The 23630-nt window shown below is 49.6% G+C and overlaps 3 protein-coding genes and 1 pseudogene across 6 annotated transcripts in view; 2 read left to right on the plus strand and 2 right to left on the minus strand.

Annotated features, from left to right (window-relative positions):
* Tmem192 (transmembrane protein 192) overlaps positions 1-23630 on the plus strand; it is a 53368-nt gene that overhangs the window by 17539 nt on the left and 12199 nt on the right. The gene's annotated exons all lie outside the window — the stretch shown is intronic.
* Positions 238-6163, minus strand: Trim75 (tripartite motif containing 75). 2 transcript variants are annotated; one of them, XM_063234800.1, is made up of 2 exons: positions 5986-6163; positions 238-3788 (listed from the first exon to the last, which is right to left on the minus strand). In XM_063234800.1, exon 2 carries the CDS (start codon positions 3719-3721, stop codon positions 2318-2320), a length of 1404 nt encoding a protein of 467 aa, XP_063090870.1. In that variant the 5' UTR covers positions 3722-3788; positions 5986-6163; the 3' UTR covers positions 238-2317. The 2 variants fall into 2 exon arrangements, with proteins under 2 accessions (XP_063090870.1, XP_063090871.1); XM_063234801.1 differs by having other exon boundaries at positions 238-3785; positions 5986-6160.
* On the plus strand, positions 6046-13600 carry LOC111754459 (thioredoxin-like; annotated as a pseudogene).
* Positions 13487-19289, minus strand: LOC100723886 (tripartite motif-containing protein 60-like). Of its 2 annotated transcripts, none has more exons than XM_063234799.1 (2): positions 19186-19289; positions 13487-15839 (listed from the first exon to the last, which is right to left on the minus strand). In XM_063234799.1, exon 2 carries the CDS (start codon positions 15732-15734, stop codon positions 14298-14300), a length of 1437 nt encoding a protein of 478 aa, XP_063090869.1. In that variant the 5' UTR covers positions 15735-15839; positions 19186-19289; the 3' UTR covers positions 13487-14297. The 2 variants fall into 2 exon arrangements, with proteins under 2 accessions (XP_063090869.1, XP_003479695.1); XM_003479647.2 differs by lacking the exon at positions 19186-19289 and adding an exon at positions 17788-18686.

Here is a 23630-nt window from a genome sequence, read left to right on the forward strand (position 1 = left end):
CCAGGGCCCTGGGTTTCTAGATTTGCACAGGCCTGACTCTGGTGGCTTTTAGTGCTTTTTTATTCCAGTTACCAACTGGCACCCCCAAACACGATCTAGGGACTCACCATTAGCCCATGCCTGCCCTGGAGATCGCTCCATCCTGTTGGCCTAGATGTTGGGGTCCTTCACTGATGCCAAGTCTGGGCCCATGTCCCCTCCTGAATACTCTTGACCCCGGATCCCCAGTGTGGTACTAAATGCTGAACCCAGGACTTGCATATGCAGGAAAATGCTTCACCCTACCTGACCATTACTTCAAAATGCACATGTCCACTGATGTGGCAGATTCCTTTGGGAGGCTGAGGCAGGGCTGGGGTTATATATAGCTCAGTAAGTAATAAACATCCCTGGACTCAATTGTAATCCTCAGTATGGAGGCAGGATGGTTGTAAAGAAAACAGAGACATTTGATAGCCATCATCCTCTGATGTAATCTTGGACACATCAGCGCTACTGAATTAAGGAGCAAGATCAGTACCATTCATACAGTGTGCAAAAAATCCACCAAGGAGCAAGGGCAGTAACCTGGAAGACCTGAAGATACACCTAGGCTTCATAACACATGAGTAAGAACAGGGTTTCGGGTAGGGACACAGCAGAGTGCAGCCTGCACGGTGACAGGGTTAGGTTCAGTCCTGGGCCCCGAAGAGAACAAGCAACGGTCCTTTTACGGTTTATTTTTGAACTGCCATACAAAACACAGAAACTACATATCACTGGGGAACTATGTGGTGTCTTAATACAAGTCCTCATCGCGTGACATTTGTGGGGCACAGCTGTCCCCTCATTTATCCTTTCTGTACAGAGCTCATTGTGAAGGCCTTCAGTTCAATTCCCACGGCAGGAAACAAAAAACAAAACAAAAAAAGACATCCACCTTCTATCCATGCTGGCATTTGCGCTGCATAGCATATACAAGTATTAATACAAAAAAATTAAAAAAAAAAAAAAGCCAAGCATGATGGCCCCAGCAGGCTTGCCAGCCCCTGGGGGAGATGGAGGTAAGGAGTAAAGCCTAGTGAGGCCCCATCTCTGACTAAATGGGAAAGTGTTCCCGTAACAACCCAAGCTGCATTTGTAACTCAGATGACTAAACCCTAAAGTAACACATCAGAGACTGTCAGGGAGGCCCAGATCTGCAGACAAGCATGCTCTCCCTCTCTCAATTGTCAGTGACTATTTCTTGTGGTCCTGAAACCATCAAAATAAAGTATAGAACAGGGCCTGTTGGTATGGATGGTGTAAAGCCCCTGCCTGCTATGGGCCAGGCCCTCGGTTCAAACCACACTGTCACACCCCAAAAATAACAGAAGTGAGACGTAATCCAGAAAAGCTGACCGTCTCCCATACCTGCTGTTGGCAGAGGCTTTCCCAGCATGCAGGAGGCCCGGCTCCTGCTCAAGGCAGCACCTGAGTTGAGTGCCTCCAGCCGGCAGCTTTGAGGAACAAAGACAAAACTATCCGCTGGGGATAGGCTGCCTGCTGAAGCCGCTCACCTTCCAGGTGTGGTGCCCTAAAAGCATCGCCTCAGCGCTCGGGGAGACTGAGTCAGAGGGATCACGAATCCCAGCCCAAAGTGGGCAACTTTAGTGATTTAGTGACACCCTGTATCCAAAAACAAAAAGAAAAGAGAAAAAGGGCACCCTCTACGGTGTGCAGCACTATGGTAGAGGCCACTCGCTGCACTGTGTACAGACAGCTGTGTTGGGGACAGCATCGCCCACCTCTGCTGCAGGAAGCAAGGCTGAGCAGCTGAACAGCACCCTCAGACCCAGCAAGGAGACTGGGCCAGCTGCCCTGGCAGGGAGGCGTACTAGAACTGCTCAGACAGCTGTAGTGACAAAATGAAGCTTTCTTCTTACCAGGAGAGACCTGGAAAATAATCTGCCCGGCCCAGAGCTAGAGCACAGTGTACCAGCCTGAGACCCTGCCACTCACAAACCCTTTTGGCCTGGTGACCCCATGTGCTTTGGGGACTGATGCAGGGTTGCAGGTTTTGGCCCAGCCTGGGCAACCTAGCAAGGTCCTATTTCAAAAACTAAAATCAATCAAAAGGGCTGGGGACCTAGCCCAACGGCCCTGTGTTCTACCCCTCCTACTACAAAGAAAGAAAATGTATTCTTTAAATGTAGTTCAGCATTGCCTGGAGCTACACTTAAGCATATTAAGGGGAAAAAAGAATGACCGCCTGTTGCTCAGCAGCAGGGTACATAGCATTAAACCTGAATTGCTGGGTGCCATCCCCGCCCCTGCCAACAGCCAGCCTGGAGTGTCCTCACTCAAAGTAGGGCTCCCTGAGGACCTTGAGCTGCTTTGCGTCAGGCCCGATGTAGAAGTAAGGGCGCAGTGACTCAGTGAAGGTGTCACTGAAGGTACAGATATGAGCGCCCTCAGGCATGTCATAGATCGACAGCTCGCCCAGCTCATAGTCCAGGAACAAACCCAGGGTCCGGTCCCGCAAGTCCTGTGGCAGCGCGGCTCGTGTGGCTCCAGGGGCCTCGTAGCCCCCATCCTGCAGCTGCAGGCACCAGCAGCCCTGCCCCACCCGCCGGCCCTTGGGGGACATCAAGGCCCTGCACACCCCCACAGCCCACTGCGGCACATCGCCCACCTCCACCTGCCAGAAATGCCGCCCCGAGTAGAAATCTGGGAAGCCCAGCACCACGGGGTTGGCGTTGGCCCGCTTGGCCGTGCGCGGGCTGCTCGGCTTCTTCTTGACGAAGTGCACGCTCTTCCGGTCAGGGGAGATGCACAGGTTGGGGTAGGCCGTCTCGGGGTCCAGGATGATGTCCACACGGAACTCCCTGCGAATCTTCTGCAGCGCAGAGAACTGTGGCGGGAAGTTGCAGGCCTCCTTCGGCAGGTTGATGGAGAAGAGCGGCGGGCTGATCTCGCCTTCAGAGCGCGGGTAGAAGTGCTTGATCTGCGACAGCAGCTCTATCTCCGACAGCGCGCTGTGCCCCTCCACCCGGGCCAGCAGGTCCTGCAGGGTCGCCTTGTAGCCCGTGAAGGCCTTGATGTTGTCGCTGAGCTTCTGGCGGATCTGCTGCTCCTCCTCGGCCAGCCGCTGGAAGGCAGCCTGCTGCTCACGCTCCAGGAAGCGGTTCAGCAGCTCCACCTCGCAGGCCAGACGCTGCCTGCGGGTCTGCGCCTTCTCCCGCAGCTCCAGCGGCGCACGGCTCTGGGCACTTATCAGCTGCTGCGTGTCGAGCGCCTGCCTGCGCAGCAGCTTGGCGTAGTTGTGCAGTCGCACTCGGTGCCGCGCCGCAGCCTCTCCCAGGGGGCTCGTGCGGTGCCCGCTGTGGTCAGGGGGCTGCATACACTCGGGGCACAGCACCTCCAGGTCTTCCTCGCAGAACAGTGTGAGCACCTGGCCGTGCTTCTCGCACACGTTGGTCTTCTCAGGCCGCCGCCGCTTGCGGCTGGTGCTCAGCTGGCGCGCGATCTGCACCATGCGGCCAAGCTGCGCGTTGCTGCGGTAATAGCACTCCTCACACTCGAAGCGGCACACGGGGCACGGGAACTTCTCCTGCAAGTCGGCCCACGACTGGCGGATGCAAGCGCGGCAGAAGTTGTGTCCGCACTCAATGGTCACAGGGTCGTTCAGGTCATCCAGGCACACGGGGCACTTGGTCTCGGCCTGCAGGCGCATCAGGGCCTCTGATACGACCACGGACATTGTGCAAGGACTCAGGGGGCTCTGGGTGCTTGGGAGGTTGAAGTCCCCTACCGGCAGTGCAGAGCTGCTGTGTGAGAAAAGTGGGGGACCAGGGTTTACTCCAGGGGCCACACATCAAGCCTCAATCTCATCTCCTCGCCTACCCCACGGGGCACGCTGCCCCCAGCACACAGTGATTGAGTTCAGGCCTTTTACACAGAGCCCCAGTTCCAGCCTTTCTCTCCTGAAACAAGTCTCTGCTCAGGCTCACCCCAAAGTTTCAATCCTCCAGTCTCAGCCTCCCCAAAGATAGGTATTTCCTGGGCTGGGCATGTAGCTCCGTGGCAGTTTAGCTTGCCTAGAATGTGCAAAGCTCTGGTTCTGATGTCCACCCAGCCCATATGAATGAATGAAATACCCTGCTTTATCTATTTGTGGCCCTGGGAATAGGGTCTCAAATGTGCTAGGTAAGCACTCTCACTGAGGTTTGACCTCATCCCCAGGTAAAGTACCTCTGGTGGCTCAAAATTCCTATCTAGCTGGGCATGCTGGCACACTCCTGTAATCCCAGCCCTTGGGTGGCTGATGCAGGAAGATCACAAGTTCCAGGCCAGCCTGAGCTACATAGTAAGTTCAAAGCTGGCCTGAACTATGTAGTGGGCCCCGTCTCAAAAACAAAACAAAACAACAACAACAACAACAACAAAAAAAAAACACAGCAGGGCATGGTGGTGCACACCTGTAATCCTAGTGCTTAGGAGGTTAAGGCAGGAGGATCATGTGAATCTGAGGCCAGCCTGAGTTACAAAGTAGAGACTCTGTCTCTAAAAACCAAAAGAAAAATCTTGCCAGGAGTGGTAACACATGCCTGTAATCTCAGATGAGGAGGAGGCCAAGGCAGGCAGATCCCAAATTTTAGCTCAGCCAAGGCAACTCAGAGAGCCAGTCCCAAACACAAAGCTGAGACAGCTGGGCTTTGTGGCACATCCCTACAATCCTTGAATTCAGGAGGCTGAGGCAGGACTGCTGGGAATTGGAGTAGTCCTAAGTAACAAGGTTCAAGGTCAGCAGGAACTACACAACTGAGACACTAATAAAATCAGACAAACTGCTGAGGCACAGTACCTCCGATTCAAGGTCAGCCTGAATTACAAGGAAAAACACCACAAAAAGAAAAAAAGCACTGAGGATCTAGATGTAACTCAGGCTCCCAGATTCAAACCTCATGCAGTACCACAAAAAAAGCACAGCACCTCATTCTGCCTTACATCCTCAGGAGCGCTGGGGCGCCGCTGTGACCCGAGTGGGACTATGAACTGGGTCTCCTGCCCTCACCATCCCCAACAGACCCTGCCTTTGGTAACCACGCAGGGGCACTGCCCCCTACCCTTCCTTCTGCTGCCCACAGCACAAGGCCTGGGCCCAACCCGGGAGGTGGAGGCAGCAGTGCAAGTGTGACCTCAGTCTGGGAAACCTGTCTCAAAACATAAAGAAGCCAGGTGTTGGGCTGGGGATTTAGCTCTGGGGCATAAGCGCTTGCCCTGCAGGCAAGCAGGATCCAGAGTTCCACGCTTAATAGCAAAAAAAAAAAAAAAAAAAGATAAGAAAAGCCGGGTGTGGTGGTGCATATCTATAATCCAGCACTAGGGAGGCTGAGGCATTAGGATCTCTGAGTTCAAGGCCAATCTGGGCTACAATGTGAGTTCAAGACCAGCCTGAACTGCTAAGTGAGTCCCTGCCTCAAAAACACAAAACCAAATCAAACACGTTAAGAGCTGCGCACGGTAGTGCATGCCTTTCATTCAGACAGTTAGGAGGCTGAAGCAGAAGTGGCTGTGTTCCAGGCCAGCCTAGCGTGCATATTGAGACGCCGGCGTCTAAGAAAAAAATCTAATAAGGATTAAAGCGAAAAGGGGAAGCAAGGTGGTACAGCTCACAGTGAAGACCTTGGCTTCAACCCCGACTCCAGAGAAAAAAAACCGCGACTTCCATTAGTGACTTTTGATACTGTGCCCAAGTTGGCCTGGAGCTTGTGGCGACTCTCCCGCCTCAGCCTCCCAGCACCACACCAGGCTTGCTGCTTAAAAGCCATGTAACCGACCGTTTCTATGCAGTTTGAACCTCTGTCCTGGGGAAATTAACAGTCACCTCCATGAGACCCAAGCACCCAGACGACCTGCACCCACATCAGCCTCCATACCCCACCCCGCCCAGAGGCCTTCCACCCCTTGCTTCCAACCAGAATGAGGTCTCCAACCTCGCAGGGCAGCACTGGGCCTGCTTACCTGGCCGCGGCTCTGGGGTAGTCCCTTGGCTTTCCAGGGGGTATCGCAGTACAGGTCAGGATGGCCTGGAAGACTCTGCAATCTCCAAAGCTCGACCTCACGCGGGCTGGAATGCCGGCGTGCGCCAACCCATATACTTTTATATACGCAGCTGTGGTGGCTCCGCCCACCGAGGATCATTTTCCGCCGGAAATGGGGAGCGCAGCTCGCCTAGGCGTGTGCGCGTGCGCGCTGGGGAGTGGGCGGGCTTGTGAGTTACTTCTTTTGTTTAGAACGTTGCAGTTTTGCTAGTAACGGAGTAGGTGACGTCATAGTTTGTTTTTCTGATACCATGTATTTGGCCCAGGGCCTTTGTGTTGAGCTACATCGTCAGCTCTTCTTTCATTTTTTTTATTGGCTATACTGCCTAGATTGGGCCCAAAGATGTAGTCTTTTTTTTTTTTTAATCGTTACCAGGGATCGAACTCACGCCTGCTTGCTTGTAAGGCAGGCCCTTATGCCGCTGAGCTAAAGATGCAATCTTTCTGCCTCAACCTCTGGGGATGCTGGGGTTATAGCAATGCACCATCTTACTGGGTTCAGATTTGGGTTGCTTATTGTGCTGCGGGTGGAACATAGAGCCTCGCCCTTATTAGACAATCACTCTACTGTGGAGCTAAACCCCGGCTCATACCCAGGCGTGGTGGCTCATGCCTATAATCCCAGCACTGGGGAGGCTGATGTGGGAGGATCTTTACGAGTTCGAGACCACCCTGCGCCACAAAGTGAGCTTAAGGCCAGCCTGAGCTGCATAGCGAGACCCCGTCTCGAAAAACAAAACAAAACAAAAAACACCCAGCTCATGAATCTTTTTAAAAAAAAATTCTTACTCGATGAAAATTACGCGATAAGAGTTGGGGGATGCAGCTCAAGGAGCAACAGCCTGGCAAGTGCAAGGTCCCCTGGCCAACTCTGCACAAAAAACTATTGTTTTTGAGACAGTCTCATTGTAAGACCGGGTTGGCCTTAAAACTCCTGCTTCAGTTTCCCAAGTGCTGGAATCAGGCCAGCATCACCATGCCCAGACAAAAATACAGAGTTAAAACTGGCTGCTGTTGCACTCGTAATCCCAACACTCAGGACACTTGAGACAGGAGGATCAATACAAGTCAACGGCCAGCCTGGGATACTTAGTGAGGCTCTGTCTCAAATAAACACACAAACAATATAAAAGGTGAAAGTGGCCTTAGGGTTAGGTCTCTGAAACCACAAAAGAAACAAAAAGCAACTAAACATCACATCCCCACCCTGCAGGTGCTGGGATCCACCCTAGTGCAGCACACAGCAGTTTATTCTCTTCACTAAGCTACACTTTAGCCAGCAATAATTTACTGCTGTTGTCTTTTGTTATTAATTAATTAATTAATTTCTGTTGGAATTGGGGATTGAAGCCAGGACCTTTGCTCTGCAGACTAGGCTGGCCTCAAACCCACAGTGACCCTCCTGCCTCAGTCTCCTGAAAGTAAAGGCTTACAGCCAGCACTGGGTGTGTCCCTGGGTCCTGCACTGGAGGACAGGACCCTCACCTTTCCTTATCCTCAGGTGCCCTATGGTCCTGCACGGGTTCTGGGGCCCATGCCTGACTTCTTTGTTCCATGGAGTTGGAAAACACAAGGATAGGCCTGATGTCTCTGCAGCAGGGCTGGCTGGCTTGGAGTCCCTCCTCAGCCCCACTAAAAAAGGAGCAGGAAAGGAAAGGAAATAGAAGGCACTCGTGGATGACTGAGAGTGCTTCTGGTGACAGATATGAAGGAGAAATACTTGTTACAACTCTTAAAGTGCTGTGTGTGGTGGTATACACCTATAATCTGAGCACTCAGGAGGCTGAGGCAGGAGATCACCTTGGCTTCCAACCCAGCCTGGGCTGCATAGTGAGTTCAAGGCCCATCTGAACTGCATAGCAAGATGCTGTCTCAAAAAAAAAAATAAACAAAAAAGAAAGAAAAAATTTTAAAGGTAAGTAGCACTGTGGGTGACCTCAGACTAGAATAGTGGATTGAGCTTTTGTGTATCTTTGAGGACAGGTGACCCTGATGACAGGTGACTTTGGCCAACTCTGCCCTCCCACCTGCTGCAGGCTGTCCTTTTTGCAGCTGTTGTGCTGATAAAGGAAAAGATTAGTGTGATACACAAATTAGGAATTGTTAAAAAAAATTAGGTTGATTGCTAACTGAAAGGAAAAAAAAATGTTTCCCCTAAGGGGTTTTAGTGTCAAAGAAAGTTAAGCTAGGTGTGGTGGTACTTGCCTGTGTTCCTAGAACTCGAGGCTGAGGCAGGAGGGTCACCATTAGTTCAAGGCCAAGCCTGGACTACATAGTGAGATCCTATGTCAAAACAAAAAAACAAACAAAATCACTTGTATGTTTCTTTTATGTTTTTAAAATTGGGGAGGGGGTTGTTTTTGAGACAGCATCTTGAATGTAGTTCAGGCTGGCCTTGAATTCACTATGCAGCTCAGTTTGGTCTTGAACTTGCCTCGATCCTCCTGCCTCAGCCTTCTTAGTGCTGGGATCATAGGCGTTTACCACCATACCCAGTGCTTGCCTGTTCTTTCCTGAGGATATAGCACAGGAAAACAGGCACAGAGCTGCTCGTGGGAGATAGGTGTGGGCCAGGAGCAGTGGCTCCACACCCACAGCTCATGGGGCCTCACTGCCCCATCACTAACCTGCATCTGAAAGGCCCTGCCCAGCCCATTGCTTCTTGTAAGCGCAGTGGGAAAAGTGCTCTGGATGGCAGGAAAGACAGTCTCAAAATGGACAGGAAGCTGTAGGCCTGTGACCTCATCCAACCCTCTGGGAGACTGATGCAGAAGGATCCTACACGCAAACTTCACCTGGGCAGTCTAGAGATTTACCAAGACTGCCTCAAAGTAAAACAAAAACAAAAACTGGTGATTGCTGATATAGCTCAATTCAAAATCCTTGGCTTCTATCTGTTACCAATGAGAAAATTCCAAGGGATTTCAGGATTTATGTACCAGGAAAGGGGGGAAGATCAAATGTTTTTTTCTTCATCAGTGTTAAATCTTTTCTTTAAAAGACCACATTGCCGTGTAGCCTAGGCTAACACCATAACATACTCTGTAGCCAGAGCAGGCCTTTAACTAGAGATCCCCCTGCATCAGCCTTTCCTGTGTTGGGATTACATGTGTAGGACACCAGGCCAGGCTCAAATATTTCTTTTTCTACTGCAGCAAATTTCCCAAAGAGGTGTCCCTGGATTCCACATTTGTATTCTCCAAAGCACAGCTATGATGTGCTGCCCCACCCCCCATCAGCGCTTGCCTGTCCCCCACTGAGCACCACAGCCTGCAGCATATGCGTGCAACCTAGGTATCTGGAACACAGGGACAATGACATTGGCAGACACTCTGGTGCTATTTTTAAACTGTGTTAAAAATAGCACCAGAGTGACTCCTGGGGAGGCACACGTGCAATCCCAGCACTCTGCAAGGCTGTGACAGGAGGGTCCCAAATTCCTACCTAGCCTGGCCAGCTTGTTAACCTATTAAGATTCTGACTCAGAATGAAAACAAGAAGGGTTAGGGATACGGTTTTGTGGGAAGGCCCTTGGGATGGCCCATCAGTTTGGGGGTCTCATTTCTAGGCTGGCCTGGAACTTAAAGAGATCCTCCTGCCTCAGCACCCCTCACCCCTAGTGCTGAGATTACAGGTGTGTACCACCACCACTCTGGGCTTGGACTGCGGAAGGGACATGTCCAGCTGCAAAAGTGACAAAAGAAAATCCAAGAAGCAGCACAAGCAACAGGTTGAGATGAAAATGGAAGATTTTTGAATCAGAAATAAGAAGTTTGAACAGAAGCAACTCCAGCAGGGAAGAATGAAGGCCTGAGGAAGGATTACAGACCATGTGAGGCAGGGTGACCCTGGATTCCTTTTTTGTTTAAATGTCCCTGCCCATAATCCCAGCACTCAGGAAGCTGAGACAGGAGGATGTGATGAGTTCAAGCCATCTTGAACTACATAGGAGATCCTGCCTTGAACAAATAAACAAATGTTCACACCTGTTTAAACACTGATATTCTTTGTCACATCTGCTGCCACTTAGATGGTAAGACTGAAGACTGCCTCAAGTTGTGGCAGTAACAGTAAACTTGTTTTTTCGAGGCGGGGTCTTGCTATGAGTTCAGCCTGGCCTTGAGCTCACTATGTAGACCAGGCTGGCCTCAAATTTACAGTAATCCTGGCGAGGTGGTGCAGGCCTATAGTCCCAGCAGTCGAGAGGCAGAAGCAGGAGGATCGCTGCAAGTTCAGGAACAGCCTGGTTTACCATAGTGAGACCTTGTCTCAAAAAACCAAAAAAGTAAATTCTGTCTGAACAAAAACAGTCGACATCTCAAGGTTAACGGGGGGCTGCAGTTTGGCCCTGGAGCCTGCATGTCAGAATTAAAACAAGTCACTCAGCCTGGCAGAGTGCTCCATTCCTGGAACCCTAAATATGTGGGAGGCTGAGACAGGAGGATTGCAAATTTGAGCCATGCCTGGACAATTTAATGTTTAGTGACTTCCTCTTAAAATTTTAAAAGTGTGGGGAGCTACTTCAGCAATGGGCTCAATCCCAAATGCCCTTTGTTAGAAGAAACAGTATTAGCCAGTCATGGTGGCTCAGGTCTGTAATCCCAGCACTCAGGAGACTGAGGCAGGAGGATCATTGCAAGTTTAAGACCAGCCTGGGCCACAAGGTGAGTTCAAGGCCAGCAGCAACTGCAGAGTGAGACACTGTTTCAAAAAAAAGAAGAAGAAAAAAACCTCAATATTTTATTTTTTAAAAAGTTATTTTAAAAACTAAAATTAAATGTGATCATTATGTACAAATGTGCACTTTAAAATTTTTTTTAACACCTAAATGTGAGCTGGGCATGGTGCCACAAGTTTGTGATCCCAGCACTCTGGAAGACTCAGGCAGGAAGATCTATTTGAGTTCAAAGCCAGCCTGGAAATATAACAGTTTAGGGAGACCCTGTTTCAAAAAAATAAAATATAATATAATGGGCTGGGAATGCAGCTTAATGTGAAGGCTATTGATTTAATCCTCGAGCTACACACATAAACGCAATGAATAAGTAACAATGTGATTCTTTCATCTCTATATGATGCTGGGGACTCTGCTTTCAGCTAGCATCTTGGCCATGCTGACAAAGCCCTTTCAGGCATCAGCAACTGAAAAACATGGTTTACAGGAACTGGCTTGGCTGAAGTGGTGACACATGTCTGTAATCCCAGGACTCAGAAGGTAGAGGCAGAGCTGGGCGTGGTGGCTCACACCTGTAATCCCAGCACTCCTGAGGCTGAGGCAGAAGGATGGTTTTGAAAGTGAGCTCAAGGTCAGCCTGAACTGCACATCGAGACCCTGTCTCAAAAAGACCAAAAAAAAAAAAAAAAAAGGACTGAGGCAGGAGGATTCCCGAGTTTGAGGCCAGCCTGAGCCACATGGTAAGATCAAGGCCAGCCTACATGTTCTCAATGGAATAAAATAAACCAAAAATACAAAACAGGCTTCCACACATTGTAATGCAAACTCGAGCCTGGACTCCAGGTTAATCCTCAACCAGCTGTGACCACAGACAGGGCCTGTGCAGAGCTTCCTTGGCTCTGTGCTTGGGCCCTTTCTCTCCTGGAAGAACGGACAGGAGTAGCCAGGGAAGCACACAGAAGGCAGCAGGGAGCCTGGCCATGTCCGGCCAGCGTGTGAGGAGGGTGGATTCTGACACCGGCTTTGGGGTGCAGCTTGGTGACTGAGCAGGTGCCTAGAATCCTGGGGGCCTAGGCTCAAAGCCAGTCCAACAAAACTCCCCGATCTCCTTGGAGATGCGCGTGTGCGGAAACGCCCAGGTCCCACTCGTGCTCCTGTTCTCTACGGCGTTTTTCTGGGAAGTCTTACACTTCCCCAGGGACGCGGGACTCAGCAGCACACGACTGGGGGCGGGGGGGGGGATCGCGCCCCCAGGAGACGGGCAATAAGATTCTGCTCAGGAATCTGGCCCCTCCAACTCCCCCTGTAAGGCCTCTGGGCGTGGGAACCATCCCAAGAGGGTGTGATTTTCCCGAGAAGAGTCCGGGAGGGAATCGGGCTCAGACAGACCTTTAAGACCACAGAGTGGTGACAAAGGGGACGTTGCAGGGAGGAGTGAGGGGTAGCTGCACATTGGGTCTTGGGGACGGAGGAGCCATTCCCTGGGATGAGAGGTGCAGGGCAATGGGCGCCGCCTTGGCACAGGGTACCTGGAGTGTGGGTGGCTTGGGAGGACACACTCAGAAGTGACCAGAAAGTAGTTGGATATTCTGGCACAAAGCCTGAGAAAAAAAAATTTTTTTTTTGACACAGGGCCTCCCTATGTTGCCCAGGTGGGCCTCGAAGCTCACTTCGATCCTTCTGCCTCAGCTTTCTGAGTGCTGGTATTACAAGTGTGCCCCACCAAGCAAGGCTCTGAGAAATTGTAATGACAGCTTTCAGGGAACTAGGGTAGAGAACTTGCAGGAGGCCCTAGGTTCAATGCCCCCTGCTGGAAAAAAAAAACAGAAAAAACTAGGAAGCCTACAGGGTGGGAGCACACCTGTGGTGCCAGTACTCTGGGAGGCTGAGGCAGGAAGATGGCAAGTCTATCATGACATTTAATATATAACTTCAAATGAACATCAATGGAAAAACATTTCATAGGAAATTTAAAATGTCTACTTTAGTGGAGAAAAAAATTTAAATATTTCTTCAGGTCAAGCGTGGTGGCACATACCTACTGTAGTCCCAGCACTAGGGAGGCTGAGGCAAGGAGGGTCATTCTGAGTTTGAGGCCAGCCTGGGCTACAAAATGAGCTCAAGGCCAGCCTGAACTGCACAGAGAGACCCTGTCTCAAAAAAATTATATAAATAAAATTTTGTATGTATGATGTGTAAAGGCCGGGGATATAGCTCAGCAGCATAAGCACCTGCCTGGCAAGCTCAAGGTCATGAGTTCGATCCCCAGTACCAAAAAAAAAGTTAGCAATATATTATATATGGGTCATATAATTTATATATAAAACATACATTTTTATATATAAAATATATGTATATAAATTATATGTATAAATATATATATGTAATTACTGGCAGCTCTGTCCCACACCTGAGATCCACTTCCATCACTTGCAGTGGCAGCTGTTAGAGCCTAGTGGCCAGAATGGGCAGCAGGTTGACAGCCAAGAGGCTTTTAAGCAGGCCTTGGCTGGTGCAGGACATACACTTCAGTAGTTGAGTTCTCAGGCATAAGGTGTGGGCCTTGCAGAATGATCAAACTTTTTCCTTACTCCTTGTCTGAAAAATATTCCTACCTGTGGTTCCTTGGAGTAGATGCTGATGACCATTAGGACATGACTGTAGGCTGTGAAGTCTAATGGAGGCCCACCTTTGGGGTGAAAAAGCAGGTGAGTTTTCAGGTGCTTTCAGGAAAAGCTTGAACCCACCATTAATGAATTAGTCTAAATGTGTTTTCCAAACAGCATAACCAGCCATCAGATTTTTTAAAACTTTAATTTATGAAAACTATGAAGGAAACTATATATACCTAATCGCCATCTGATTATAAATGATAAAGTATTCATTCATTCTACCCTTTTTAAAAAAAAAAATATTTCATTGGAGTTAGGCATGATGACCCACACGTGACTCCAGCATTCAGGGAGCTGAGGTAGGAGGATCTCAGTTTGAGGCTAGCCTGGGCTACATACTCTAAAGCTAGCCTGAACCACAAAAGGAAATCCTATCTCACAAAAACCAAAGAAGGGACCAGGGATAAAGCTCAGCGATAGGACATGAGGTCCCAGTTCAATTCAGTGTACCATAACAAAACAAAAAACCCGAAAAAATTTATATAGCTCAGTGGTAGAGCACGGGTCTCCATACACAAAGTCCTGACATCAGTCCCCAGCAGTGCACCAAGATAACTGATTTCATTGGACATAATAAATAGTCTTGGCTGCAGAAGTAGGAGTTCTGGGAAGTAGGAACTTGGCTGCAGAAGTAGGAACTCACTGGGAGTTCAAGGCCAGCCAGAACGCCAGTTTATCAAATAAATAAATCAAGTATCTCAGAACTGAAATCACTCGACAACTGATTTCATATCTATGGGATTAGCAATGTCACAACAGCAATGTTTTTATAGTTACTGAAAACCAGGGTGCAACATCTCTTCCGATTTGGATACGTGGTGAAGCTTTGGAACCACCTGGGAACCCTGGTCCAGTTGGCCCCAAGGCCGCATGATTCACAGATCCCTAAGTGCCACGCTTCGACACAGGACAGAGTCTCAGCGGCTCGGAATCTCGTCCTGCGTAGAAATAAGGCCAGACGTTTCTGGTGAACCGATCGTGGAACGTGTAGAGCACGGACCCATCGTCCACGTTGTAGAAAGAAATCTCGCCCAGCTCGTAGTCCAGGAAGACGCCGACCTTGTTGGGCCTCACCTGGGGCACGATCCGGGCTTTCTGGGTGCCGAAGACCAGGTAGGAGCTGTTGCAGCGCCCGAGGGCCCAGAAGCCCCTGTACAAGTCCGGCTCGTTGCGCCAGTTGCGGGGCAGGGCGCCCTGGCAGGCGCCCAGCGTCCACTTGGGCTTGGCGCCCACCTCCACCTGCCAGTAGTGCCGGCCACAGTAGAAGAACTGTTGGCTCAGGAGGGCCAGGCACAGGTAGAACCTGTTGGGGGAGTAGCCCACCCGTCTCCGTTCCTCGAGGTAGGTCACGCTCTTCCGGTCCGCGGACACTTCGAGCTGTGGGTGCGCCGAGGTGGGGTCGAAGAGCAAGTTGACCTGGAAGAGCTGCACGATGCGCTCCAGGCCGGAGAACTGGGCGGGCAGCTTCAGCTGGAAGCCGCTCAGCTCGATGGTGGAGGGCAGCATGGTGGTGGAGGGCTCGGGGCGCCCGAGCGTCTGCCGCTTGTCCTCGATGCTCTTCAGGGAGCTCAGCAGGGCCACGTCGCAGGAGACAGCGCCCTTGCCCTCCACCTCCTTGAGCAGAAAATTCTGCCCGGACGCGTAGTTGGAGATAGTGGTGAGGTGCTGGTTCAGCTCCGCCAGGATCTCCGCCTCTTCCTCGTCCATCCGCCGGAGCGTGGCCTCCTGCTCGCCCTGCAGGAACTGTCGCACCCGCTCGAACTCAGCCTCGATCTCCTTCCGCCTGGCCACGGCCTCCTTGTGCAGCTCCAGGGTCTTGGTGTCCTGCAGCGCGATCATCTTCTCCACCTGCTCCAGCTTGCTCCGCAGCGGCTCCACCGAGCTCTCCAGCCGCCGCCTGTGCTCAGGCGCGGCCTCCTCGACGAGGCTCACGTTGTGGCGCCGGTGCTCCGGGGCGAAGCTGCAGTGCGCGCACAGCAGCTCCAGGTCCTGCTCGCAGAACAGAGTCAGCGCCCGCTGGTGCGGCTCGCACACGGCCTGCTGCGCCTCCTCCTGCTTCCTCTTGCTCCGGCGCAGCACCAGCTGCTGCACCGCCTGGGTCAGGCTGCTGAGCTGCGAGTTCCTGATGAAGTTCGGGCTGGCCAAATTGAAGCGGCAGACCGGGCAGGGGAACCTGTCGGTCAGGTCTTTCCAGCAGGCGCTCAAGCAGTCACAGCAAAAGTTGTGTCCACATTCAATGGTCACCGGGTCCTTGAAGTAATCGAAGCACAAGGGACAATGGCTCTCCTGTTGGAGGGAGGTCAGGGTCCCGGAGAACGCCATGGGGCTGGGTGCTGGAGACCACCGAGGAGGCCTGCTGGAAGTAGCTGTCCCTGGGTCCTGGCAGGCTGCCGGGCACCAACGAAATCTTGCTGAATACCTCGGTGCCTAAACTCAAAAGACAAGAATTTAAAACTTGGAGCTTTTCAGATTAGTCCATCTGAACTTCATGCTAATGATTTTTTTTTTTTTCAAGATACCAAGCGGTGGTTCCTGTGGGCGAGAGAAAAGTTTGCGTTTCTCGTGTGCAGGTTTGAAACCACCTGGTAATAGTTGATTCAGGCAAGAATCATCAGCGACTGTGAAAGCTATTGGGGATGCTCAAAGATGATAGAATACAGTTTGAGAATCTCTAAAATGGGCATAATGGCACACACCTGTAATCCCAGTTCTGGAGACAGTGAGGCGGAGTTTTTTGCAGAGTTTGAGGCCAGCTGGGCTATTTAATGAGACTTTTTAATAAAAACACGTCTGTTGCTGGCCATGAGTGCCCACCTATATGTAATCCCAGTCTTTAGAAGGCTGAGGAAGGAAGATTGCTGTGAGTTGGAGGGCAGCCAGGGCTACACAGTGAGTTTAAGGCCATCTTTAACTGCAGAGTGAAACCTTGTCTCAAAAAACCAAAACAAACATTCTGTGATTTTTTTTTTCCTGAGACAGATTCTCACTATGTAGTTCAAGCTGGTTACAAACTCATTATATAATTTAGGTTGGCCTTGAACTCATGGCAGTCCTCCTGCCTCAGCCTCATGAGTGCTGGGATTATAGGCATGTGCCACTGTGCCTGGCTAAAACTTTCTGTTGAGTATAAAATTGGAATGATTTCATTCTGTACCTATGGCCCAACCTTCCACAGTACATTTTCCTAAAATAAAAGCCCAACACCTTGCCACGGCTGGGCAAACTGACAGGACCTTACAATGGGACCCATGGCTGTCTTTCCTTGCTCAGGGCTGCTACAGTGGACTCCTGTAAAGCTGAGTTCTCCACTGTGGATGTGCCCACCCTGCCTCGGGTCTCCTGAGACCCCTTTGGGCCACCTAGCAGGTCCAAGGGGAGCTATCTCTACCCACCAAATGGACTTTGCCCTCTCTGCTTCCCCTCTTTTGTTTTCCCTTTGAACCCAACACTGCACTTAGCTACATCACCAAGCCTTTTTTTTGTTGTTACCTTGAGAGGGGATCGTACTTAGTTGCTAAGTACCCCGGGCTGGGCTCCAACTTTCTGATGCTTCTGCCTCTGCCTCTCAGAGTGCTGAGATTACAGCCTATCACTACATTTTTTTTTCGCTCTCTTGAGACAGGGTCTCTCCAGGTAGTCTAGGCTGGCCTTGAACTCACTGTGGAGCCCAGGCTGACCTCAAACTCATAGTGATCCTCCTGCCTCAGCCTTTTGTGTTCTGGGATTATAGGTGTAGACCACCACACCCAGCTTTTCTACTTTTAATCATAGAACTCAATCATGACTTGAAACAGTCTTCTACATGCATTTGTTTCTTGGTTCATGCCTTTTGTTTTTTATTGGCAAATGAGACAAACTGAAATTAGGTAGTTTATCTTATTCATAGAAAAGTCACAACAGACTTAAAATGAATAATGAAGAAACTTACCCTAAAAATAAACAGACAAGGCTGGGGACTGGTGGTGTGCGGCTGTAATCACACCTGTAATCCTAGCACTCTGGGGACTGAGGCAGGAGGATTGCCATGAGTTGAGGTTGCCTGCGCTATATAGTGAGACTATCTCAAACAACAACAAACAAAACCTCTAAAAAGTTCAAACAATAAGTGACAATTTGGTAGGACAGAAATTGGATAGAGATTTCTAAACTAAAGGATTAGGATTAAAGAGCTAGGCATAGTGGCTGACCTGTAATTCCAGCACTCTGAAGGCTATGAAGCAGGATTGCCATGAGTTTCAGCCAGCCTGAATTACATAGAAACCCTGTCTCACAAAGCCAAAATAAATTCATTAATAAAGAGGAAATAAAACCATGCAGAATATATTATGAATGAATTTATGCCTAAAAAGACATAACTGGGCATCATAGTACATACCTGTAGTCCTGGCACTCAGGAGGCTGAGGCAGGAGGAGTGACCTAAATTTGAGGCCAGCCTGGGCTACCTAATGAGGCCTTGTCTCAAATAAAAATCAAATAAGTTTCTAAAAACCAAGAAATTATAAAGGACATCATACACCCAACAGGAGTATAGGAATAAAACATAGGCAGAGGCTCTAGATGTGACCCCTAGTATCACAAAATAATAATTGTTTCAGCCAATACCCTGAGGACAGGCCCAGCGTCCCAGTCTCTGGAGGAGCAGAGCCAACTTCACAAACACTAGCCAAAGGATTTCCCTCAAATGCCCTTCCTCTCTTTTCTCATTCTCTTCTATTCCTTTGCACCCTTTGTTTTTGAGACAGGGTGTCCCTAAAAGGCTCAGGCTGACCTTGAACTTGGGGTGATCTGCCTGCCTCAGCCTCCCACCACACCTGCTTCATTCTCTCTTCATGATTAAGATCTGTGAACATGTGCAGAAACATGAAATTCTGATATTCTGGGAAGCTAAGGAAGGACTGGGAGTTGCTCGAGCAATTTAGCAATTTCTCAAGAAAGAAAAGAAAGAAAAAAGCCAGGCATGGTGGCACACGCCTGTAATCCCAGCACTGGGGAGGCTGAGGCAGGAGGCTCAATGTTTGAGGTCAGCCTGGGCTACAAAGTGAGCTCAAGGCCAGTCTGAACTGCACTGTGAAATGCTGTCTCAAAAATCCCTCCTCCTCAAAAAAGGCTGGAGATGTAGCTCAGTACAGAGGCCCTGACTCCAATGTCCAAAACTGCAAACAGCCAGACTACACAGTGAGTTTTAAGGCCTTCTACACTACATAATGAGACCCTGTCTCAAAAAACCCCAATGCTGCCAGGAACAAGTACCACCAAAAATAGAGGGGGAAAAACTGCCCTGCTATCTATGTTTGTTTCTCTCTCTTTCTCTTTCTCTTTCTTCTCTTTTCTTTTTCTTTTTTTCTTCTCTCTTCTCTTCTCCGCTTCTCTTCTTTTCTCCTCTCTCTCTGTCTCTCTTTCTTTCTTTCGATAGGACCTCACTATGTAGCCTAGTCTGGCTTCTAACTTGCAGAGACCCTCCTGCCTCTGGCTCTTGAGTGCTGTGGGCATGCACCATCCTGCCCGGCCATTTCTACGGTTTTACTCACTGTCTGACTCTGTCTCACACTATCCCTCAAACAACTGTATAACATGGCTTTTCAAAAACTCCAGTCCTATCACTTTTCCCTTTTAATCTTGCCATAAGTTTACTCCAAGAACAAAGACTTAACCAGACACTGCCTGCCAAAAATAGGGCCCAACTGTGAGGAGACAGGCGTGTGGAGATCGCGGGAACTCCTGGCCTTGCTCCTCTATGCCCCCCTCCAGGTCCTCCCAGCCCTCGAGATTTACCTGAAGCAGGTGGATCGGCGGCACCCACACCTGCCGAGCTGGTCAACGTCATTGACAAGCTCGGCATGGTTCCCACACACACTTAAGAAGCGCGGTTGCCCTGGAGAGGCACGCTCGGCCTGCGCGGTGATTGGCTGTTCCCAGGAGTGGGCGTGAATGACGGGCGGAGAGGAGGGTGTGAGACTTCACATCAGGGAGACCCCATTTTCCAGGGCTGAGGTGCAGCGCTGTCATCCAGCGGGTGCTTCGAGGGAAAGCGTCCCTTGATGCAGTCTCCAGCACCAAAACAATTGCCCATGTCTACCTTGTCAGATTATTAATTTTTGAGACAAGGTCTCACTCTATAATCCAAGGTGGCCTCTGCGCGCTGAGAATATGGGTGCGTGACACCACGCCCTTTTAATCACTTCAGATTTTTCGGACTGTGTTTTTACCCCCAGGAGCAGCTCCTAGTTTCCAGTCGCTGGCTTGTTTACACCTCAGTGTGGTAGGACAGCTCTCTGCCTCATCTTCCCAAGGACAAGGGTGGGACACAGGAAGGAGAGGTGACCTTGGAAGAAGGGAGCTGTCAGCTCCTAGAAATCAAGAACTGGAGACCAAGATAAACTCTCCCAATCAGGTGTGATGGCCCACGCCTATAATCCCAGTACTTGGGGTCGAGTCTGTAGCAGGAGAATATCCCCAAATCTGAGGACAGTCTGGCTTGTATAGTGAATTTCCACCTCCCTAAACTACAGACCGAGGGCCTAGTCCGGGGGTGGCAAACCTCTTAGAGACCAAGTGCACCCAATGCAACCAGAAACCCACTTGTTTATTGCAGATTTTAATTGCACCACTGCAATTAAACCTGAATACTGAAGGTTTAGTTTAGAAAAAAACCTCACAGAATAACATCTTTTGTCTTACAAGAAAAGCATAAGAATAGAGCTTTCACTGATACAAATGGCTTTTTATTGAAAGGTAAAAGTGCATTTGGCTTGCTTTTGCACAATTAATGTGATTTTTGTTGTTTTATGCTTGCTGTTCATTTGTCAAACCTTGACCCTTACTTCATTATCTTAGAGCAACACAAGCAACCCTCGGGGGGTCACCAGTTAGTCTGATTCTTGTCTGGGGTTTGATATAATTCAAAGCTGAAAGCAGCCGCCCCATGCATAAAATGTTCCAAACAAAAGCAACCTCGAGTGCTTTCACTGACATAAAATTATTTGACAGGGAATTTCACACTTAAGGAATTTCATTTCCAAAAACAAACAAAAGTTAGAATATAATATCTGTTTAAAGAGGTAAAACTTTTAAGACTTCACTCTACACTCTTACAGATTTAAGACATTTTTTAATGTAATAGAAACGAAGTTAGATGAGCAGGAAAATTAAGTTTGACAAACTTAATTGACATGGAGATTTAAGATCCAGTGAATTTGAAATGCATATTCCAAATAACATGTGAACGCGAACGCACAAGGTAATGTTTAATTAGTTTTGCGAAAAAACAGGGGATTTATAGATCTCTGTGTTTTGAGCTGTGAAAAAAAAGGGGAGGCTGGGCATTTAGCTCAGTGGCTCAAGTGCTTGCCTGGTAAGCACAAGGTTGTGAGTTCGATCCACAGTACAAAAAAAAAATTTTTTTTTTTTTTTCATTTTCCGTACTGGGCTTCATCCTCCCTTCACAATCTGTCTTCTTGTGTGTCACATGCAGGCCATAAAATTCATTTTTCCAAAAAGAACTTTCATGAAATTCCAACAGCTCTGTTTCCAAAACAGGCTCTGTCTCTATCTCTCTGAATTGGAATCAGAATATCTGAATCAGAATCAGAATTCTGAATCAGAATCTCTCTCTCTGAATTACTATGCAGTGCAGGCTGGCCTCAAACTCATGGCAACCCTCCTGCCTCCACCTCCTGAGTGCTGGAATCACAGGTATGTGCCATCAAGGCAGACAGACTTGGGCAATCTTCAAAACTAAATTGTTCTCCAGAATTCTACACTTCAGTTACACACTTCAAAGAATGTTTTCCTTTTACAAATGGGAAGGAGACCAATAAAATGGGTGGGGGATACAGTAAGATGTGTGATTCATCTAATAAAAATAAAGAATGTGTCCCGGGGAAATACTCATTAGAAGAAGCGATAAAGAGCATGTATCAAGCTGTCCTTGAAACGTCTCACTTGAGGACCTTTGTGCTCCCTGTAAAAGAGAACAGAAGGAAGAAGTGGACACATTTGGGGAGCCCTTGATGGCCATGGTGAGGCACACCTGTAAGCTCAGCACTCAGGAAACTGAGGCGGAGGATCTCTGAATTTGAAGCCAGCCTGGCCTACAAAGTGAGTTTTAAGGTGGCATGAATTGTGTAGTGAGCCCTATTTAAAAAACTCAAAGGATTTTGTCTCTCTGTAAAAGCAGTGAACTACAACTGTTTCAACAGTTTCATGGAGCATAATTAAAATCAGGGTTTCAGCTGGGCTTGGTGACACAGGACTGTTAATCCCAGCACAGGAGAACCTGAGGCAGTCCCGCATAGGCAACCAGTGATTTAATTGGATCCTGTTTCAAAATAAAAAAATAGGTTAGGATGTAGCCCCGTGTCAAGGTCCTAGGTTCAATCGTCAGTACTGAAAGTAATAATATTGTGCTTGGAGAAAAGGCAACGTGTAGGGAAGACGGTGAGGTCACTTGGTGGCCACATCACATCAGAGGTGGCTTGGACTCAGGACCGCGGTTGGAGGTTGGGGGGCTCAGGGTGGGGAGGTGGGGCTGCAAAGAGTGGGGGTCCCAGCCGTGAGGAGGGACCATCAGGAGTCTAGGTACCAGTGCCCCCCGAACCCCACACTGCCCGGAGACTGCGCGGGAAGATGTCACTGCGGGCTGCAGAGCCTACAGCTGGGAGAACACCACAGCCACGCAATCTTCAGAACCACAAAGTCCCCACCATCAAGGCCTGATGAAAGCCTTCTCAGGATTCGCCCCGGGCCCTGAGGATCCACGCTCGCCCCACCCACAAGGCCTGGGGACAGCCAATCACTGTCGTGCGGCCCCGCCCCCGACAGGGAGGAGCCTTGATGCCCCGCCTCCACGGATCCGTGGGTGGACAGGTACTGCGGATAGGACTCCCGCGTGGTTTACCGTGTGACCGTCTCGTTCTTCTTTCAGTGCAGGGACTGAGCCGAGCCTTCTTACGGGGCTCCCCCCAGCCCTGATGTATTTGGAGACCGCATGCGCGAAGGACTTAGTTGCCCTGACTGGGTAGAGGCTGGTGCTCCTCCAGCCTCGGCCCCAAACCCCGGGTTCCAAACAAGGGTCACCGGTCCGGGCCTATTGTCTTGATGGGGGAGCAGTATCCTGGGTAGAAGCTCTGGCAGCGCTGTCGTGACTTGAAATGGGAGCTGGTGGATCACGTGGCCTGCCTGTGCCTAGTAGGGCACACACTAGGTCCTAGGATGCAGCTGCCGGGTTGCTGAGGCTGTGACGCAGGACAGGAGGCACATTCCAAGTGTTTTTTCCTTCTTGCTATTTTGGGGCTTTCAGGATCCAGCGCGTTAAAAGCAGGTTATACCTCTGAGCTACCTCCCCCAGGGTTGTTTTTCTGAGTCTCGCTAAATTGCCCGAGCCGGCCTCGAGCCTTCCCTCAGCCTCTTGAGCACCGGAGCTTCAGGTGCGTGGTGCAGACGCAGCCCTAGCTTGGGCTAATTTTTACAATACCAAGGATTGAATTCAGGTTTTCATACAAGGGGAGCAAGTGCACTGCTACTGACCCATATCTACTTCTGTGATCTAAAAAAATTAAGAGGTGGGCGTGGTAGCACACGGCTGTCATCACACTGCTCGGGAGGCTGAGGTAGGATCACTGTGTTCAAGTGCAGCCTGAACTACATCGTGAGACTGACAAAAAAAAACCAAAACCATGTGTGAAGAAACCACCTGCTATGCATGGTGGCACATAGCAGTAATCCTTGAGCCTGAGGCAGGACTGCTGTTGAGGCCACTCTGGGTTACATAGAGTTCAAGGCCAACCTGGACTACATAGTGAGGCCCTGTCTCAAAAAGGCAACCAACTGGGCGAGGTGGCTTACGCCTGTAATCCTAGCACTCGGGAGGCTGAGGCAGGAGGATCGTGAGAGGCCAGCCTGGGCTACAAAGTGAGCTCAAGGCCAGCCTGAGCTGCATAGGGAGATCGTTTCAAAAAAAAAAAAAAAAAAAAAAAAAAAAGGCAACAGGCTGGGGATTTAGTCAGCTGCATAAGCGCCTGCCTTGCAAGCAGGCAGTCGTGAGTTCGATCCTGGTACCGATAAAAACAAAAAAGGCAAAAAAAAAAAAAAAAAAAAAAAAGCAACACAAGAAACCCATCAAACCACAATTTGGCCAGTAGGTAACCAATAAAATTTAGGTGAAACTTCAGAAAATATGTACTTAATCCAGGAATTTTAGCATGTTTGTAATCTAAGCT

This window comes from Cavia porcellus, unplaced genomic scaffold (assembly GCF_034190915.1).
Source record: "Cavia porcellus strain 051 isolate PalLab524CR breed Dunkin Hartley unplaced genomic scaffold, mCavPor4.1 scaffold_24, whole genome shotgun sequence".
Lineage (NCBI taxonomy): Eukaryota > Metazoa > Chordata > Mammalia > Rodentia > Caviidae > Cavia > Cavia porcellus.

Excerpts from the sequence above, each read along its gene's own strand:
- Trim75 (XM_063234800.1), bottom strand. The coding sequence starts at position 3,721 with ATGTCCGTGGTCGTATCAGAGGCCCTGATGCGCCTGCAGGCCGAGACC.
- LOC100723886 (XM_063234799.1), bottom strand. The coding sequence starts at position 15,734 with ATGGCGTTCTCCGGGACCCTGACCTCCCTCCAACAGGAGAGCCATTGT.